This window comes from Mytilus trossulus, unplaced genomic scaffold (genome assembly GCF_036588685.1).
Source record: "Mytilus trossulus isolate FHL-02 unplaced genomic scaffold, PNRI_Mtr1.1.1.hap1 h1tg000247l__unscaffolded, whole genome shotgun sequence".
NCBI classification, from domain to species: Eukaryota; Metazoa; Mollusca; class Bivalvia; order Mytilida; family Mytilidae; genus Mytilus; species Mytilus trossulus.
In genome coordinates, this window is record NW_026963318.1 from 1653705 (window position 1) to 1676260 (window position 22556).

General features: G+C 31.6%; 1 protein-coding gene across 2 annotated transcripts; it reads right to left on the bottom strand.

The window, feature by feature from the left end:
* Positions 1-1008: 1008 nt before the first annotated feature.
* Positions 1009-16840, bottom strand: LOC134701596 (uncharacterized). Of its 2 annotated transcripts, none has more exons than XM_063562737.1 (4): positions 16614-16840; positions 7435-7564; positions 5903-6186; positions 1009-4566 (listed from the first exon to the last, which is right to left on the bottom strand). In XM_063562737.1, the coding sequence occupies exons 1-4, from the start codon at positions 16663-16665 to the stop codon at positions 4499-4501; spliced, it is 534 nt and encodes a 177-aa protein (XP_063418807.1). In that variant the 5' UTR covers positions 16666-16840; the 3' UTR covers positions 1009-4498. The 2 variants fall into 2 exon arrangements, with proteins under 2 accessions (XP_063418807.1, XP_063418808.1); XM_063562738.1 differs by lacking the exon at positions 16614-16840 and adding an exon at positions 10457-10569.
* Positions 16841-22556: the final 5716 nt, after the last annotated feature.

Genomic DNA, 22556 nt, shown 5'->3' on the forward strand with positions numbered 1-22556 from the left:
ATAGATGCTTAAAAAAACAACCAAAAAGTGACTGAAGAATATCAATATGGTCAATCTTGGTTATCTGACGACCAAACGACCTTGCTAGTTAGAGCGTTTTTTGGTTTTATTTTATGAGTGGTATATACAAATAGGCAACCACGTACGGTCAGAATGGTTACGTTAACTCGATGCCTCGCGCAAAGAGAGTTGCATGCTAAATATTACTAATATGTTATATACATATACACATTCATGGATCTACAATCTGCCGATACCTGTATCTTGGTATTACACAAGGCCATGTTTTTTCTCAGACTGTTTATGACGTCTTTACATGTTGGATGTGCATAAATTGATAAATTAGTCTTAGTTGAATAATTGTGTGTAGTAGTTGTCAGTGGCTTTGAACTTGCCGTCATTTAACTGGGAGTACTCTCAGATCTGTACCTAGTGTCTTTTTGTTGTTGCGATGTACAAGTACCCGGCCACGTCCACTCGTATTTTTGTTCAGCTGATGAGTTTAGCCTTTTTCAACTGATTTTTATAGTTCGTTCTTATGTTGTACTGTTACATGTATACTACTGTACGTCTCGAGTAAGAGGAGGGTTGGCATCCCGCAAACATGCTTAACCCCGCCACAGTATGTATGTATGTATGTGCCTATTATTGGAGCCTGCTATTCAATGGTTGTTGTTTGTTTATACATGTAGGTTACATATTTGTTTTTCGTTCATTTGTTGTACATAAATAAATAAGGCCATAAGTTTTCTCTTTGAATTGTTTTTCATGTCATTTCGGGGTCTTTTATAGCTGACTGTGCGGTGTGGGCTTTGCTGATTGTTAAAGGCCGTACGATGACCTGTAGTTGTTATTTTCTGTGTCATTTTTGTCTCTTGTGGAGAGTTGTCTCCTTGGCACATATACCACATCTTGATTTTTTTATATCACAAACTTTAACAAACAAATTCGTTTGATGTTTTGAACTTTCATTTTATTTTATTACAAAAATAATATAACAAATTTAAATCATATTCAAACAATCAACAAAAATCACAGGAGCATAAGCAACATGTCATGTGCACAATGGTATTACAATGATAACGATGGAACATAATTATTCTCATTCAGAAAAAAATAAACATAACCTGCAATAACTACTTGTATATGTTCTTTTAAAATTACATATATCCAAAGACTACGGTTGAATATTAAATATTGTGTAACTAATATAATAACGTGTTAGTTTTTATTCACTCAAAAATTAGTAATTTAAACGGTTTTCCTAAACCAATTTTAAGAACAAAAAACTTAACATATACAGATTGGAAAAAAATGTTTGATGTAGAACAATGATCGCACTGCGCATAATACATGTAATAACGACTTTAAAGCCGCATACAGAAAACGATAAGCAGCTGTAAAATCAAAGAAACTAACAAAACGTCGTAAAAAGACAACCTTTTGTGGAGAAAAAAGGCAATTAGTCAAATCTCACTAACACGAGCGTTTTAGACTAATAGTACTGTCATACAGGCTATTGAAGCAGCAGTAAATGTACGTATATGAAGGTGCATTGGATTGAACAGTGATTGACAGAAATATATTTTAAATAGAACCGTTAGTATTTCAAAAATTTTCAGACATAAACAGTTACCGCTGTCTATAAAAAGAATTAAGATTTTGCGAAAAGATTGCAACGTTAGGATTCTAGAACACATTCGAGAACAACTAGTTGTATGGAAGTATAACACAAATGGAGAGGGTATTTTAATTGTTATGTTTAGAACCACAAGAACATATATAACTATAACACATATAAAATGTCATACATGTACAAACATTATAAAAGTTTTAATGATTTTCAGGGTTTTTTTTGTTATTGTAACGAACTAATAACTCTTCCCAAAATAGGATTTAAATAGCTAGAAATTCAAACTTTCTAAATTCATTTCTTCAAAGTTCAACCACAAAAAGCGTGTCTCGTTAGTATAAGATTATTGCTTGACAAATACTGAACTGTAAGTTCTTATATCTTTTTTTATTCAATTTCCTTCTGAAATATCCCCAAAAAATTAAGCATTTAAAAGGACAGGACAAACTTGTATTAAGGACTATTACCATGATTACGATACGAACATGTAACATTAATAATTGGACCCTTTGAAATTGCACGATACACCGAGGTTACAAAAAAAATAAATAATAGAAAATTACGATGTACCGATTGAAAGGTGAACAATTAGAGGAGGGGAGTGGGAATAAAAGGCATGACTACCGTTAAGTACCAGTATGATGTTATAAAAAAAGTTCAATTAGAAGAAAAGTACGCTGTATAATTTTACATACACAAGTACAGCTCTTTAGCACAACTCCTGAGCACACATTAGATTAGCACAATATATAAAGACCTAAACATTTATAAACATGAACAAAGTACAAAATACAATAAAAAATAAATTACAATTTGATTAAAGCATTATTCATGGACGTTATTTATTCTCTCAAATACTCAATCGTAACTACTCGGTCATTCTCGCTACTCAACGTAGGTGTACCGAAAATGGCCGAGTAGCTACGATTGCTCAAATACTAACAAAATAATACTCGGAATGTAACAAAATCACAAAATGACAACTTTTGGTGTAGTACATAAATGAAAAGGTGCAGATGGCGCATGATCAGCATGGCTATGATTTCCCTTGGTATATTTCTCAATTACTCGACATAAAATATAACAGTGTATATGTTTATATTAGAATCTTGACTCTAACAATTGTATGTGCTTGGTTTTAGTTGTTTGTGGGCGGCTGTCATATACACGTACACCACTGACCAACTTTATACATAGCACAATAGCACATGTACATACTTGTTAAGATGTCGTGTTAACGTCATTGCGACAGTAACCCAACACCACAACCAAAACAAGTTACATATTGAGATTTAAACATACCATGGCTTTCATTATTATTCGTTGGATACCAAATTTTGTGGATTTAGTTGGTACAGGTAAACCACGCATTAAATGTTCAGCGAATAACTATTTTCTGGCTTTTATGCAGACCTCGGTAAAACCATGAAATTAAACATCCACGGACATACAAGTTATTGTGTATCCACGTAAATTGGAACCCATGAACATAAATGAATCTACATTTCTAGGGCTTTCTACAGAAGACAGGTGTTGTTACATAAAATCAAACTCGAAATTGTTTTATTGGAATTGAATTGCCAGGACAGACAATTTAAAAGAAACTATAATACCCTACATGGGTAAGAAAAACTCAAATAAAAAACAGTTTTCCGAAAAGCAAAAGATCGTTCCATGTGAACAAAAACACATTCATACAATTCTCTGGTGGGGTCGAACCTAAAACAGTTCTGACCTGATCAAAAATGCTAGTACATGTGACAAATACTATAGTAGCAAAATGATTTCCGGTCATGTGACAAATACTTCATTAGCAATATGATTTCCGGTCATGTGACTCATCTACGAGGTGAATGCAACGCTTCATGAGGTATATCAAAACATGTAGGGAATATATATCATACAAAAGAAATTTTGATTTTCCGAAGGTAGTACAGATTTAAATTTTAAACAGTATTCAGTTTTCTGTTAAGTTACGTTTCAGATAAATTCAACATACGATTCAACAGAGCATATTACACAATACTTGCCCTATTTTTAAAACGTCATGACTTACTTTATGCCCTAGATTTTTTTAACCCATTCGATCGCCACAAGAACACAGCATATGATAAATAGATATATCTTAATTTACCTAATGTGCTATTTCGCAGCATCTTAATGTAATAACTTTCACAGTTTCGAGCCAAGTTTGTAAAGCCAAATATTGTGTAAAAAAAATATGAAGAATAATACAATAGGAAAGGGACCACGAAATAAGTCAAGTCCTATTAAATGTGTTAACTTTCCCTTAGGGAGTTGCGAAATTACAGAATTAATCAATCAAATCCATGTTACATTTACCAAATGATTCTACGTTTAAGATTCTAAAAGACTAATGGGTAATTTCAGTTTTTCTTTCCCCAAAAACAAAAAGAAACGTCTCGCCATTGGTTGAATTCACACTGTATATGACATTTCAAACCAATCATGACGTTTTGATGAACGTATTTGCTAATATTTCCATTATTCTTTAGATTCCAAAACGACGAACTAATTTAAAACGGAACTATAATATTCAATATGATAATTAAAATAAATAACTTAGCATTTGCGATTGGCAATTTAATAGCAGTGTAATACCGGAATCGATATCCCACAACATTGACTGCTTTATCACAGAATAATGCGCTCAGTGCAGAATTATTGGAAAACACTAACGGATGTCTCATGTCACTAACGTATTAACCCAATATCTGATCTTGAACTTTGATCTGGTACTTTGTCTGTGTGATGAGTCTCTGATTATCGTTTCCTTCCTGAATTATTTGATTAAAAGCGAACACAACGATGCGTGACAAGGCGACAGATAAGTCTTACTTCCTGTCATAATATATCCAAAGACCACAAAACAATTGTACTGACTGACAGTAGGAATGTCCCAGAAGGAGAGGCTGAAATAAAAGATAAAAACAAATCCTTTGAAAGCACTGTCATAAAAAGATCGAATCTGTATCGAAAAGCATTAAGTAATTGAGTCGGCCGTTTTCGTTGTTTATACAAATTTGAATGTTATTCAATTTAGATCTAGACTATGTTTTATCTCCTGGATACTAAGGTTGTATAATAGCCAATAAGCATCACAATTATATCTGTACATAAATGTGGAATATCAATAAATGTCTCATACATTATTTTACAGTTTGTCGTATGTGTTCAACACCACCCAAAGACATTAATAAAATCATCACGTATTTGCACGTGCGTGTCAACACGTCAATATAATACATGTACCTAACGTAAAATTTCACAGTAAACAAATATAACAGGGCGAGAACAAACATGATGATTTGAATCTTGCGTTTTCATTCATTAGAACAGGAACCAATTTTGGAACGAACAGACGGACGGACGTTCGTACGCACAATGGTAAAACATAATTCCCGTTCTATACGGCGGGGCATAAACAACATGTCAGCATTAGTGATATAGACTAGTAACCTTCTTCATACACTCACAAAAAATATCAATTATTTTTCCAATTTCTTCTTTTTGGATACATAATTTATATCATCCAGTTTGATTTCCTCCTTATAGTGGCTATACACGGTCACTACAGAGCATGAAGAAATCAGCAAGAATGTAAAGACGTCAATTATTTTGTTTATGTCATATTTTCATATAGTTGAATTAATATACATATTTTTGTAACTTCTTCGTTTTTTCCTGTTTTATATTAAAGAAATTGAAAAAAAACACATGAATTGTGAAGACGATGTCATTATCTAAGATCGAAACTATTTACTACTAAACATTGATTTCGCGTTTATTTTATGTTTAGAGTTTGAACTTTCTTTGGTGTTTCAGATAAATCTTTGAATGAATTTCATAACTCACAAAATAGATAATAAAATGTGTTTAAGTACATAATTTATCGTAGTCTATAGTGAAAACTTCTTTAAGTGATTTGTTCGTATGGGAAAATATAGATTATTCATTTTGATAAAACTCAAAATCTTTTCGATGACCAACTTCCCTTTTTTATTCTATATTGAATCAATGCAATCAGTACAGTGTCTGACACCAAAAACTTTAGTCTCTGCATTAGCTAATTATAGATTATTTTTTTCCACGTGATGTTTGAATGTCGTGAGAGAAAAAATTGTGTATTGATACATGTATGTTTATATATTATATGATTTTTCAAACGATTGTTTAACCATTATAAAAACAAATGATGTGGTATGATTGCCAATAAAATAACTGTCAAAAGAAACGAAAATGACTTACCATTTTTGATTGCTACATTTGTTGAATTTAATGAATTATGTTTTCCCACGTGACTGGGCTGTGACGATGTTATGATGTTATATTTCACTGTTGTCACATGGTCATTTGGAATTTTACTTGAGCAATCGTTCGCTTTCATAATATAATTTTGTAATTTTAACGTCACTTCCGGTGTCGGATGACAGTCAAATGGAGAGGAATAGTATCTTGCATATTTGCCTGTTATCTGTTGTAGACATGCTGGAACATGGTCCCCGACACAATAATAAAATTGAAACAAAAAACTGAAAAAGAATGGAAAATAGATTATTATATATATATATAGAAATTTCATTTGAAAAAATAATTGATAATTCATACTTCAGAAAAGAACATTTGTGCATATTAGTATGGGCAATTAATCATCTGTCGATGGAACTCACATTTTTAATTTGTTAACTAAAGTACATGTATGTATAGTTTAAAAGGTAAAATAATACATGTACTACATGAAGTTAATGTTTGTGTGATTCGCAATAAATCTATATGACAATGATTCAATAGCTAGGTATACGGGATTGGTTTTGCCATTGCAGGTTGAAGGCCATACGGTTTAGCCGTAAGTGTTCACATTTTAGTCTGATCGTCAGTTATGAATCGTTGCCTCGTTTGCAATCATCTCACATTTCCTTAATTTTAGATAGGAGAGCTAACATATAACTTTCCATGGTTGTAATGCGTGTTTGATCTTAATCGGGAAATTTGAACAGTGCTGATGTCTGTGCCGTATATTTCTTGAATCAAGCTAAGGAAATCAATTACCCAATGACAATATGTAAGAAGCAACACATAATTATGACTGAAGTCAATTTCATAAGTTGTCTACTACTGTATTGTCCGTATTAACAACTCTCCGGCTGATAATTTTTGATCGTCTGCTTTCCTTTGATATTTTTTCTTAAATGTTGTAGTTTAATGTTGTTCAATGTTTCTTAATTCCTTTATTTGATATTAGACTTCTAATTTTAATTCTCGATATTTTTTATAAACTGTTTATAATGGGTGATAAAGTCATACATGCACATGTACTGATTGACGTGTTAAAGGCCTGACTGTGTCACGTTCAGATGAAGAAGAACAACTTCATTAAAGCAATGTCCCCTTGCTTTTTGTTTCTTATCTGCTGTACATATACTGATTTTGTGTTATTGACGGATACCACATATTCTTTGTTTTTCTGTTATTCTGTACATAATACTATATTTATTGAAAGGTGTAATTTTTATATAGCGAATTATTACCTTCTGTATTCATTGTTTAACGTACGTATTTGAAACAAATAAAATCATGAAACGATTTCTAGCACAAAACAAATAAATGTAACATACCAACAAACTACATGTAACTTTTGATTAATTTAATTGGATATCATAGTACATACGTGTATATATACCTTATTTTTCAATGTATTCTTATCTTTCAAGGCAGGAAATCTAACTTTCGACCGACCAAGAAGCATTTTATGTTTTAGTTCGGGTTTTTTTCTGACTTACTTGCAAAGCGATGTTTCGTTTTCTTTAGAAAATTGATGCTGTGCCCTGATTAACTTTTCATCACTGTCTTTGCAGGATTCTTGTATGGTCATAAAATCCTGTTGTGTACAATTCCGACAGGCACCAACGACTGAAAGAAACAAAAATAAAATGTAATTATTAAGTCAGACATGAGGATGTAACATATTTAGAGCCTTTTTTCGGCTGTTTAATTTTTTCACGGGGTATAGTAAATCCTTTCAAAATTATGCTTTTTTTTTCTATTTTTGACAGTAGAATATGCCGGAAGTTGTATGTCTTGGCATGTTGGTACTGAAAGCTATTTTGTATACATTAACAAATTTGAACTAAAATAGTAACTTTACACCCGTTTTCGGACAAAAGACTTTCTCATTACGACAGGTAATTAATTTGAATAATTGTCTAGCCTCGACCTTAAACCTAAATATACATGTTTTTTAAGTTCTCAAATAAGTCTATGTTTTAACATTCTAGCAGTTATATTGTATGCACGAAATGCAAAAGGTTTTAACACAGAATGAAAATTTGTGAGAAACAAATCAAGGGAAGAAATACTGGTGTCAAAAAGACCAATATCAAGTTTGAACACTTGAAAGATGTAATTTTTTTAAATAGATTAAAATTTTATAATTATTTTTTTTTCGAATTCAATGGATTACAACAGGACCATATCATACGTTTTCTTTTTTTTTTTTTTTTTTTGAATTGATGCATTGTGTAATGCATTTTTATCAACCAATATGTTTAAATTGAAATACAATATTTTTCTCTTGTATCATTTATCTACAGGATTTGAATACAAACAATAGTATATACAGGCTCCATCGAGTCTGTGCATTGTGTTACTAGAATGACATCTATATGGATAACTTATGTTTATATCGTACTAGTAGGACAATTCAAATTGAATATTTATGGCAGAATATGAGTATCTGTTGAAGGTCAATGTACAATGTATATATTCAGATGTGTACGCCATTCAAATGTTTACTTGAAGGAAATTCAAATTGACTTTTATAGTGGGATTAGTTGACAAAAACAAAAAACTATTTAGAATCCTTTTTTAGAATTATACACCAGGTTAGGCTTAACCATTAAATACAAGATTGTAATTTATATTTGTGCTACACAACATGAACTACTAGGGGGATTTTTTTTTAAAGAATTCTTTCATTTTGGGCATGACCGGCCGACATGCTTCAATTTGTATTTTGGTTATTCCATTATTGCTAAATAACACAACATTAGGATATTGAAAACAAAACCGAATGATTGCTATAATTATAGTCCTACAACGGTTTGGATAAATTTCACGAGGTCGAATGGCGATGACCGCTCGACATCCTTCAATTTGTATTTTGTTATTTCATCATTAATTAATAACAGAACATTCTGATATATAATACAAACTAAATAATGATTTATTTCGCTTGTTTTGAGTATTTTCAGATGTATAAGTACCATTACTTTGATGTAGATATGATATGTGTCGTATCAAGAACTCATTTCATTTTTTTGCACGCAATAGTAAGTTCAGAAGCTATGAAAGTAAATCACGCATTTCGTCCAAGAGACAACACATATTTGATTCAATACTATCAAATTATACAATTGTAAGAAAAAGAGTCAAGTGTTTTCTACAATCAAGGTACCAAATGTAAGCCATGCGGAGTCATATGTTTTCAAAGAGAGCAATGCTCTTGTTTTCTTTTGCAATCAAGCTAACCCCCATCATATGCATTGATTAGGGAAACTTATATTATAAATTAAAACCACAAATATTCAGGAATTTCCTGACTATCTTATCACATTCCGGTTAATCGAAATCACCTTCTCTTTTTGGTCAATGGCTAGACCAACACTGTTACATGTACACACACACGGTAGTGTTAACAACAAGATATGAAAATTTAGAGTAAACTTTGACATAATGATTGATTGATGGTTGCTTAACGTCCAGTGGCAAGTATGACATGCATGTTCAGGACGAGAACAAGTTAATAATAAATACAATACGTAGGTCTTATAAAAGAGGCCATTATGGATGATGGTCGAGAACATTTGGACAGCTACTGGAATAGGAAGGTGTATTGAATAGGGACAGACATTTTGCCTTGCAACAGGTCACTTGTGGACTCCTCAAGTAGTTGTTGACAAGGATTTTCACGTGCAAAGAACAAGCACTCACTTTAAACGAGGCATCGGATTGTCGGGCGACCAAGTGATCACATTTATATTTCCCAATGAGGCCCTCTTAGGTATGATGTGCATATGATGAAAAAGATAAGATTCATTATGTCTTTATTAAAACAGTTGTTGATTTATTTTAGAAGAGATTGTAAGAGGAAGCCGGTCATTCTCATTTTCCAATTCTTGTTCACGTTCGGATTTTTGAAATTGATTTAAAATACGGACACACTGACATAATTTCAACTTACATACAAATGCATGTGTAAAATATGTTATAACATCTATTCGAACAAGTTTACCAATTGAAAATCCCTTCCAAAAAAGACATGGACGTTAATCGTAAGTTGTATTCACGCTGGCATATATACCCAGCATTTATATGCATTCAATGCTCAGGTTTTCACCTAGTCTTAGGTTTTTGTTTTGATATACGGTCGGCATAGTAAAGCGTCGGGTGGAGGAGGCCACTTGAGGTGCGCATGTAAAACAATTGTTAGCTCTCTACGAACAGTAACAGTTACATTTCAAACTGTCAGGACGATGTGAAGTTCGTCATTATGTCTGTCTGTTTTTCCGGAGGATTCAAACGTTAGTACTAAATTAAGTCTATTGGACTATCCTAAATCTTTTTGTGATTTTTGCTTTACTTGTTATGTGCAATGGATAAAATTCAAAGTTATAAAAATATCGACAATACTAAGAAATTTGCATTTTTTAAATACAGATTTTTTTTTCTACAAATACCACCAAAGAATTACTTAGATATTTTTTTTTAAACTGATCCTATCTACAGTAAATATTTTGAACTTACCTTTCATGAAATAGATTATAACGATAACCAATAACATCTTGTTTTGTTAAATCGATCTTAAAATATTAAATTTGGACTACATTTTACGTGTGTACATGTAACAGTATGACCCTTATCAACTTTCCAAAATTGTATTGTGACTAATACGTTATTTGCACAACTATGCATGTAACAAAAATGTCACAAAGTCCTGTGTACTGATATGTGCCAATCATTTGTTTTGTATTTAATCACCCACGTGGAAAAAAGTGAATAGTTGAAATATATATTTGTATTGAACATATTTTTATCAATATATGAATAATATATATATTTTTTTTCAATGATCGGATGTAAGTGTCCATTGATCATCCTTCCGGAAATTTACATATAATTTAAGAACCGTGTGAATTTTTCAAGCTTGACTGAAAGCGGAATAATTCGATTAGTAAACAAAATATGACTCTTCTGTTGTTTTGTTTACTAGCCTTATAGGGTATTTTCATACATGTCTATAAAATTTAAAATTACATCATTTCAAATATTATACAATATTTTTCTGAACTGTAAACAAATAGTGTATCGCACAGGTAATTTTTTATCAGTACTAAATTACATTTTGATAAGTGCATAGATAAGAAAGTTAACTTTTTACAACATAAAAATGTCAGCAAACCTTTTACTTGAAATGTTTGAATAAGATTTATACCTGTAAAACGCCTTTTTGCATTTATTAAAGCTCTGTATAACTCACGAATATTTGTTTAAGACCGAAAATACGGTGTAGAAATAAACTAGAGATAATATTGTTGTCTTAACCTACTTTATATAATGTCTTTTTGTAAACAAAAACCTTAAGACTTCGAACAATACTAAAGTTGAATAATGTGTTTGTATATCGATATTAAATATCTGCAATAGAAAACTAGAGGCTCTAAAGAGCCTGTGTCGCTCACCTTGGTCTATGTGCATATTAAACAAAGGACACAAATGGATTCATGACAAAATTGTATTTTGGTGATGGTGATGTGTTTGAAGTTCTTACTTTAATGAACGTTCTTGCTTCTTACAATTATATCTATAATGAACCTTGCCCATTAGTAACAGAGAAAAATATTTGGTAAAAATTTGCATAAATTTACCGAATTAATGAAAATTGTTAAAAATTGACTATAAAGGGCAATAATTCCTTGAGGGGTCAATTGACCATTTAGGTCATGTTGACTTATTTGTAGATCTTACTTTGCTGAACATTATTGCTGTTTACAGTTTATCTCTATCTATAATAGTATTCAAGATAATAACCAAAAACGGCAAAATTTCTTTAAAAATTACCAATTGGAGGGCAGCAAGCCAACAACCGATTGTCCAATTCATCTGAAAATTTCAGGGCAGATAGATATTGACCTGATAAACATTTTTATCCCAGGTCAAATTTCCTCAAAATGCTTTGGTTTTTGAGTTATAAGCCAAAAACTGCATTTTACCCCTATGTTCTATTTTTAGCCGTGGCGGCCATCTTGGTTGGTTGACCGGGTCACGCCACACATTTTTTAAACTAAATACCCCAAAGATGATTGTGGCCAAGTTTGGATTAATTTGGCTCAGTAGTTTCAGAGGAGAAGATTTTTGTAAAAGATTACTTAGATTTATGAAAAATGGTTAAAAATTGACTATAAAGGGCAATAACTCCTAAAGGGGTCAACTGACCATTTCGGTCATGTTGACTTATTTGTAAATCTAACTTTGCTGAACATTATTACTGTTTACAGTTTATCTCTATCTATAATAATATTCAAGATAATGACCAAAAACAGCAAAATTTCCTCAAAATTACCAATTCAGGGGCAGCAACCCAACAACAGATTAACCGATTCATCTGAAAATTTCAGGGCAGATAGATTTTGTCCTGATAAACATTTTTACCCCTTGTCAGATTTCCTCTAAATGCTTTGGTTTTTGAGTTATAAGCCAAAAACTGCATTTTACCCCTATGTTCTATTTTTAGCCGTGGCGGCCATCTTTGTTGGATGACCGGGTCACGCCACACATTTAAACTAGATACCCCAATGATGATTGTGGCCAAGTTTGGTTTGATTTGGCCCAGTAGTTTCAGAGGAGAAGATTTTTGTAAAAGCTAACGCCGGACGACGACGGACGACGGACGACGGACGCCAAGTGATGAGAAAAGCTCACTTGGCCCTTTGGGCCAGGTGAGCTAAAAAGAAGTTAGGATAGTGGTATGATCACATGATGTAAGCCAACCCTCGATTCATAAAACCAAAGTTATTAGGGGTAAATTGAATCAGCTATACGTTGCAGTGAACGTCACATACCACATGCATATTTTGTATTTGCAAAATTCGTAAATTAATTAACATAATCGCAATGCTAGCATTGCCATTTCCTTGTCTATACTCTTTGTTATGCTTCTAAATAATATGATTGTAATACTGGCCGCTGTACCATCATTCAATATCGTTTAACTGCAGAGCAATGTTTCACAAATCAACCCAGTAAACTGAATTAAATTTGTCAAGAAGAATTAAGAATTTCTTATTTTCACGTTTAATACTTGATTTAACAACATAAAACGTCCTAAGGCCATGAATAATTTGATTTCATAAAGTTAAAATGTCTTCATCGTTCATGGGTATAATACAGTGAAATTGGACGTGTTATTATTATAAATATTAAATAGGATATCTTATCTGATTAAACAACCATTTATCAAGTAAGCATGACTTAACCTACCATCTATTAATTAATATGTACATAGTTAGAATTTGATATACGGATAACGTGTATTTATTTAAATTCTAATTTATATAAAACTGGATAAATGTTGACCTAGGGATAAAGTTGCTTCGGTTTAATGGTATTCATACTTTGAACACTGAAATTCAGCGTCTTGAATACTGTCGTCTTTTGCTTGAAGATTGCAAAATATCGTTCCTCTTATCTTGTATATATATGCTATGTTTTTCAAAAGAGGGACGAAAGATACCAAAGGGACAGTCAAACTCACAAATCTAAAACAAACTGACAACGCCATGGCTAAAAATGAAAAAGACAAACAGAAAAACAATAGTACACATGACACAACATCGAAAAATAAAGAATAAACAACACGAACCCCACCAAACACTAGGGGTGATATCAGGTGCTCCGGAAGGGTAAGCAGATCCTGCTACACATGCGGCACCCGTCGTGTTGCTTATGTGATTACAAATCCGGTAAATAGTCTACATTTTAGACTAAATAAATGTTTCATAATTAAAAACACCGTCTCTTGTTAGTTCTGCAAAAAAGTAAAGTGCCTCATTTCGTATGCAAATAAATCTGTATTGCATGTTCCTGGTTTAACCTTTATTATGAATACTCGATTTTTGTTTAGGTCACATAGTTTTATGTTAAACTTTGGAAGAAATATACCAGATAATCGATTTTCCCGTTATTTGAGAATTACTATAAAGGCTTGTCATGTGCACTGGGATAAGGAAAAATGGTCACACAATGTAAATTATGAAATCGTCAGATCAATGTATGGGCGCCCCAATGTATATACAATTCGAAACACGTGAATTAACTTGAGCTTTAAGCTAAGATGATCACAATACGAGTTTGTTCATTGTTGCCTATAATTGCTTAACTTAATTTCTTAATTTCAACTTTGGTGGACAGTTGTTTCAATGGCATTCATACCACACCTTCTAAGTTTTATATTGTAACCAGAAAAAGGGGAATATATTGAATTTGTCTCTCGCTCTCTCTTACTTTTTGAGTTATTTTCCCAATTCAAATTCAGAAACAAAGGCATACGAATCCAACAGGATAAACTACTTTAATTCTGAGTTCAAACCTTTGCACTATAGTAATGAAATATTTTTGCAATGTCCAATAATTACACAAGAGGAAGAAAACAATGAATTGTTGAACCAAACTACATTGTGACTATCATATATAAAATAAATGTAAACACAACCGTACATATTTACATAACAAACAAGCACCGAACCGTTGCAACAAGAACTATGTATATCATTATCTATAAAACAAAGGGATGTACTCAAGTTGAAAATGTTGATTTTAAAACCTAACATTATTCACAGGACAGCTCTTGACAAAACTAAGATAGAAGTGACAGCATGCAAGAACACCCATAAAACTTTAAAAAAATTCTGCTAATGTATGATTTCTCTCATCTTTCTAATTTTTCGTTTTGAATATCTGTTTGAATTCGAGCATATGAAGTATAATATACAAATTCCACTGCTGACTAATTTTGATGATTGTTTTTCGCTAAAAACCCAGCAGCAAATATCTCATGTAGATTCAGGACGAGAGTTATCATACAATGAATTGAATATGTTACATGTTACAACATGCAGCAAATTGTTACTGGCAATGAAAAATGAGGGTCTAATTGTAAGGGGAAAGAAATTATCATTATTAAATCATTAAAATAGCATTATTCTGGATGGACGTACAAAATGTAGCTGCGACAAAAATACAAAAGGAGGATCGAGAAGAGAATTTTGCATGGTGTTCATGATTCTCAAACCACCCCTTTAAACGAACGTCATTTAAATATGTAATAGCATAACACTGGGTAAAACAAATTAAATATGAATTTGTATAGTTATAGTAAAAAAGGATTTAAGTAGATTACAAGTGAATTGCTGACTGAAGAATATCAGCATGTTATAAATAGCAATATAAGATAGAATTGTGTGGTAGTTATTATATAACAAAACTAAGAAATGGCCTTGGTAGGACCTTCGTTTTTCTCAAACCAAGGACAGCTGTCAGCCTGATGCGACTAAAGACACGTTGGGTCAACATATCTTTTTTTATTGTTTCAACAACATGTATAATTTGGAAATATGAAAGTATATAACGCTATTTTCAGATATTTTTTTATAAAATTTAATTTAACATATTTTGAATTCGAAAAAACGGTCATGACGGTTGCTAAGCTTGTTATAAACAGCTAACAGGGTTTAACGGCCGGTCTGAATAAAAAAAAAAATAACCATATGCCAATACACTATTTCATTTAAAAGTGAAATGGTCTGAGAGCTCTTTGACCACATTGCAACTTGATTATTATGACTAACATAACAAAACCAGATGCAGATAGCATATACACATGTGTAATGGTGCATATACAAATGTATGCATTACTTAAACTTTTTTTTCTTAAACGTTTGAAAAGTAATATTTCACCCCTACTGTTTTTAACAAAAAACATGTGAAAATTAGAATATTCAACAAAATTTATTTCAATAGCAATGTGTTAGTCTTCATAACAATTTGCTTTTTAATAATATATTTTATATAAACGTTTTAGAGTTTATACATTGTAATATTGACTGAGGTCATGTTGTCTTTCGTGGTAAATCGATCACATTTAATCAAAAAAAGAATTCAATACGGAGGTATTGGTGTATGCGATGCACACCATGCTTCATGTTAGTCATTATAAAACGCTTCTACCAAAATTAATGTAATACTTGCCACTGGACTAGAATTAATCTGTTAATGAAACAGCTATCAATCATTTATTTACTAAACTATGTCTTAGGATATAGAATTAGAAGGAGTGCCGTTTATAGTTCAAATACTGCAATTTATTTGTGTTGAATAAATTTTTTTTCAAGTTCAGTAGCTTAATTTATAGACGAATACTAGTATTCATAAAACATAATCTCTATAGGGCTTGTGTATCGTCTTTTTATCGTGAATTTAAATCCACTGTTGAGATATAAACCTTAGTGTATTATTTTTCATCAAATGCAAACAATAAAAAGATTAATTTCCCTGTCCTTATCTGGTATTTTAAAAGACATAAAAAAACTGTGTGTAAAATAAATAATACGTACAATGCAGAGTATAATCAATAAAAAAAATAAAAGTTTATACAAGTTAATACAGAGGAAGTGTATATGTACATAAAAGTTGACTTCGATAGATCCACGTGGTAATTTTTTTTCACAAATGTTCATTTGATGAATGATAAGTATTTGGTTTATTATATTAGCATTGACAATAAATATCGATTTCAGTGGCCTAATTAGAGATTATAAAACCCATTTGACCCTATAACATTACAGACGACGACTTGTAGCTATCATCAGACATATATCAATTAAAGGTTAATTAAGTAAAAACTTACCTGAAAAAACATCAATACAGAAAAAGACTGAAATTAATATGTAAATATCCATTGATTGAAACTGATCGCGTTTTATACACCTGACATTTTTATTTTCTCTATCATGTTTCAAAATGAAAGTGAACTTTGCTTATCCGTGTATGTAAAACGTTTAATCATAGGTAAACATAGGATACACCTACATATTTACAGGTGTATACATATTTGACAGTTTTCATGTGCTTACTATGCGGCACAAATGCGGAATTCCGGATGTTAAGTTGACTTAGTAGCCTTGATTATAGCTTATCAGTCGGCTATTTGTTTACTTTTGTAAATGATCTAATCGATTATGTGAACTCGTAACAGATGCAATTGAGGGTTGGAAAGGCCATCGATCATCGTCTATTTTTAATTTGACATTTCACTTGTCAATTTAAGCAATTTAGAATGTTTCCCCCCAACCGAGATAACAAAAAAATACTTTAATCTTTTGACATTTAAAAGTGTGAAAAAATGAAAAGAGGTTTAACACAAAACAAAAAAAAGTACATAAAAACCCACAATCTTTCATGTATTATAATTTAAAATGAAAATGTAACAGACACGTTGAAAGGAAAATATTTAAATATAGACAACCCTAAATGATTGAAGTAAATAATTTTTGAGGTAAAGAAGAACGAAAAAATAAAAAAAAATAAATAAAAAAAAATACATTTTTAATTCGATCCGGAATTCGAGAGTGTTCTAGAATCAATCATCAAAGAAAACATGTAGAATTATTTCAAGATGTAAATTCCTGATTGAATAGAACTCGACTCTTGAAAATAACCAATGGAATCTGATAGAACTTAACCGTCGCACTTGACTTAAAGTAGCTTATTTTTTCCCTATACATTATATCATTTTTGCTTTTGAATTGGAAAACTCCATATGTTCTACTGTACAAATTATGAAATAATAAAGTTCATCAATAAATCTGTCATTGCATGCTGAGATGTCGACGTACAGATACTTTTACACATGTACATCAAACACTACAGTTGTCACTAACAGACATCTAATAGAGCTGCAGTAAATAATACATTTTGTGATACTCTTGCATTAGCAGAAAAATATCCCTTTGAGAAGGTTCTTTCTAAATTTTGTAAAGAAGTAATAGGACTGAAAAAGACGGCCACTAACATAGGTGCTAGATCAGAATTAGGTAGATTTACTTTGGACTCCTATATAAAAACTCAAACACTCATGTATTTTTATAGAATAAATTGTAATGATATTAATCCCCTGGTTAAAGAATCTCTACAAACAAACATAAATTTACATTCAGAAGGAATTTATTCTTGGCACTCATTTGCAGATAATTTTTTTAAAGAAATCAAAATAAACCCAGAAAATTACTCTAATAATAATGTATCTTTAAAACAATAAAAAAATTGTTAAAATATAATATAAAAAAGTGTGTTTCAGAGGAATATATAAAAATAAACTTTCATAAATATATTCCTCATCCAAACTTTGTCTTTATGTCAGTCTGAGGAATATTTAACACGGATTTGGCTACTACTTTTTGGACCTTTTGGATTATAGCTCTTCATCTTTTATATAAGCTTTGGATTTCAATATTTTGGTCACGAGCATCACTGAAGAGACATGTATTGTCGAAATGCGCATCTGGTGCAAGAAAATTGGTACCGTTAATTTTATTAAATTGCAATAGTTTTATACATAGGCAGTTACTCTCAAAATTTAGACTAAGTGACCATTCCCCAGGCATTGAATTAGGAAGGTACAGAAACATTCCAAAAGCACAAAGATTATGTAAAAATGTGAAGTTCTAGATGATAAATTTCATTTCTTTTTGTATTGTGATATTAACATATATTTGCGTTCTAATCTTTTTGCTTATCTAAAAGACTATAAACCATTCTAACATGACGTCCTTCAAACGCTTTGAGTACACACCCGTGGTAAAATATGAATATATTTCATGGGCTGTTCCCATTGTACCCCCACGTCATATGTTTTTTAATGAATGAGAGACTCGACGTCATAGAACAATGACGTCAGAATATAAGCAATTTACGGGAAAATACACGCTTGTGAAACGGAAAATCATCACAACAAGGAAACGTTAATAAATGATGCTAAAATGAGTTATATTAGCCGTTTTTGTATATATATGAGACATATAAGTACAATAATAATTAGATTCATCTAAAATTATCTAAATATGTTATTATAAATAGTTTAAGCATCATCATTTATTCAGTTTGCTCCTTTATTTTACGTCAATTTAATAGTGCGTTTATATATTGGAACGGCAAATAATGCCATCACCTAGAGCGCTTCGATCCAAAATAATTGCCGTATTTGTCTTATTAGAATCGAAATAATTCATGGGGGCTTGAATATATCTAGATTTTACCACGGGTTGTCCCTTTATGCCGATATTTTACCCCTCGCTATCGCTCAGGGTAAAATATTTGTCATAAAGGGCCAACCCGTGGTAAAATCACGATATATTTAAGCCCCCATGAATTATTTCTTAATTATAGTCAACTTCTTGATGCATTCAATAAACTTAAACACATTCTAAACCCCATCCCTGAACTTTTTTGCCATATTGGAGTCTTCTTTAAGCAGTCTTTAGAACTGAGGGAGTCAGACCTGCGTCAGGCAAGGTTATGGTGGTGTTTTTTTACATACATTTATAATTGAACTCTAAATTAAAATAAATGTTCTATTATTCTATATATTGTATTGCATAATATTGTATTTCATTGTATTGCATCGTATTACATTGTATTGCATTGTATTGTATAAAATTTTTGTTTGATTGTATTGCTTGACCCTCATGGGTGTAATTTTGCATAATGCTATAACACAAACTGGATATGCATATTCAATGGAGAGATTAGTATGACTAGTTTTTGTATACTATTTGTCTGTCCTGTCCAGCTTTGTATTATTAGGACATAGTCCTTTTTCAAACGGTGACATACCTGTAGTTATCTTGCGTTCTGAATAATTCTTGACAAATCTTTAAATATGAATAAATGATAAATTAAGTTAAAAAATAGGAATTAATTATTTTATATTTACACCTAATTTTTTCAATGATACAAAAAGCGATAAACACGAAAGAAAGTTAAAATGTCAATACCACCCAACATTTAAAAACCAAAAACCAAAACGCACATCTTATCTTAGTATTTATTTTCTTTAAAACCACACAAATGATGATGACGCTGGACGTCTTCTAAACGTCTATCGGCAAATTAATATGCATATGCAGGACAAGAACATGAAATTTACCCTGCTTTGTACTAAACCGTCACGCTGAGTTGGAGTTTTAACGTGATAAATTAACATTGTAGTGTACACATAGTAACAGTCAGCTGGAAGACATGTCACTTTACCAGGACACAAGCGCGTTCAAGTTATGTTCAGCGGTAAAAGATTCGTCCATTGGACAAGCCCAAGAGTCTACAACGGTCAAATAATTTCTAGTAAATCATTATTTGACATTTTTGCATCATCTAAAGAATCAGTTTACCATGCTGATGTCGATCCTACATACAATGTAGCTTATTGAATATTTTTTAATATATCTTCCATGTGTCTCATACATGTATCAGTTCAAAAGGTGTTTTTATATTATATCAACTTTATTTAATACTAGATCAGAACGCAGATGACTCAAAAACAAATGTTAATTTTAAGGACTTTGTTACCAGCTTTTTCTATACGAGAACAGAGTTCATATTGAACTGAGCTGCCAAAAGTCACGCATAGGCATTCTGATTTTTATCACCGATAAAACTTGCCATTATATAACCATACGAAGATATTGTAAGTGGCTTGAACGAGTGTTCATTGCATTAACGGAAATTTATTAGTATTCTTTGAGTCAACAACTATTCGAGCTCACTATGACTTTTATAAATTCACAAAAAACTATGTAAACTATACATTTACAAGTGCAACCATCTTTTTAAGTTTTTATTACACAGCCGTCACGCTGTGCAAACTTAACGGCGCACATTCGGAATTGCGGATGTAACGTTTGGACTTTGGTTAGAGCTTATCATTTAGATGCTTGAATATTTTTTAAAAAGAACATTATCTAACCGATTACGTGAACTCTTTACAGATATTGCAGAAGTGTGAAAGGATTTTTTAAAGATTATTTTCTAAGTTAAATATGTCATATATCAACGTAAGTATTTTTTTTCGAACTAAGATCAACACAAAACATGTATTATGTTTTATCTTTGGACAAAATTATAGAAAATAAAAAAAAAACTTTTTGAAAAATCCTTTTCTACATAAGGCTATCAACTGAAGGTGAAAATGTCACAGAAAGGTTAAGGAACAGTTCTAACAGACAAACCCAAATGTTTAAAGTGATAGACTGCTTAGTTACAGACGAATGCTGAAGGAAAAAAAAAGACATTACGATAAAAACAAATACGATAACAAAATATTAATGCAATCCAAACTTTTGGAGTGCAAAGTCAATCATAAAAAAGGATAAATATTATCTAGGAAAAAAGGATATATGGAAATGTTATTTTCTTCACAAAGAAGAGACCCTTATTGAACTAGACTTTACTCTTACAAATGACCAATGGAATCTGACTGGACTTAACTGATGCGCCTGACTTAACATCGCTTATATCTTTTTCTAAACAAATTTTCACCTTTATTCTTTTGAAGAGAATGTTTCATTTGTTTTATAAATTATATAATGATAATGTACATGAATTCATCTGTCATTGCATGCTGATTAAGCGACATAAAACATGACATAACAGTTGTCGTAATAGATGGTTAAACACAAACTGAGTATGTATATTCATGGGAGACCTTTCACTTGACAGACACGATGAGCCAGATTTTTAACGTGCTAGTTAAGAAGGTTGACAGTTCGCAGCAAGACATACCATCTTCTTGGATTAGTTATTCTAACTGCGAGAGGTGACCAGTCTTAAATGCCGCGTGCGTAGCGGAAAAGCAGTAAATAGTAAATAGTCACCAAATACTAATACTAAAGTCTTTGCTTTGACCCGGTTGAAAATGGTTGAAAATAGAACCTACGACCTCAAGCACTCGAGACGAACACACTACTATGAAACCACAATGCAAATGGTTGTTGAATTGATTTATATTTGTCATTTCGGGCCTTTTATAACTGATTATACGGTAAGGGCTATGCTAGTTGTTGAAGGCCGTACGATGACCTATAGTTGTTAATTTCTATGTCATTTGGTATTTTGTGGAGAGTTTTCACATTGGCAATTATACCACAATTTCTTTTTTTATATTTTCTGGTTTTTTTTTTTATGTGTCTTATATATAAATTTTTGATGCAACACCTTTGGTGTCTTTGGTCTTCCCTAAACATGTATACATTAAAAATAAAATTGTAATTTGCTCTTAAAAGAACTACACGCAACATATATCCATTATAATTTTAAGCAAGTTTCTCTGTTTAAATGTGAATCGATGACGAGTTCTAGTATGACGAATTTATCTATTATGCAATAATTACCACTTAATAAATTAAACACCTTGCCCTATTATCTCACACATTATAGTTAGAATAAAATTTATATTTGAAAACGGTGGGGTGTGATGTGGTTTCCTTTGACTTGGATGCAGACCGATATAACCAGTGTAGATTAAACTGGCTTATTTAAAGATATACCAACCTGTTTGACAGTTCTGGAAGATGAAGGAAAAAGTATTGTTTGTTTTAAGGCAGTTGGCTTCTCAGTTTCACAATAACTAACGTTTCAAAATACTAACATATATATATATATATATTGATAGGGAATTAATAAAGGAATCAAAAAAGCTAACACAATATGTAGGTCACCATACGTGTTTTCGAGGTATTAGCCTTGACATTTTGGCGGGAAAATGTTATCTCTTGACTTTGCATAGCTTTATCATTGA

What these genes read in the sequence shown, in the direction of transcription:
- LOC134701596 (XM_063562737.1), bottom strand. Translation starts at nt 16,665, where the DNA reads ATGGATATTTACATATTAATTTCAGTCTTTTTCTGTATTGATGTTTTT. An exon ending in CTGTATTGATGTTTTTTCAG is followed by an intron (nt 7,565 to 16,613) that starts GTAAGTTTTTAC and finishes TGTTTCTTTCAG; the next exon opens with TCGTTGGTGCCTGTCGGAAT. An exon ending in AAATGTAGCAATCAAAAATG is followed by an intron (nt 4,567 to 5,902) that starts GTAAGTCATTTT and finishes CTTTTATTTCAG; the next exon opens with CCTCTCCTTCTGGGACATTC.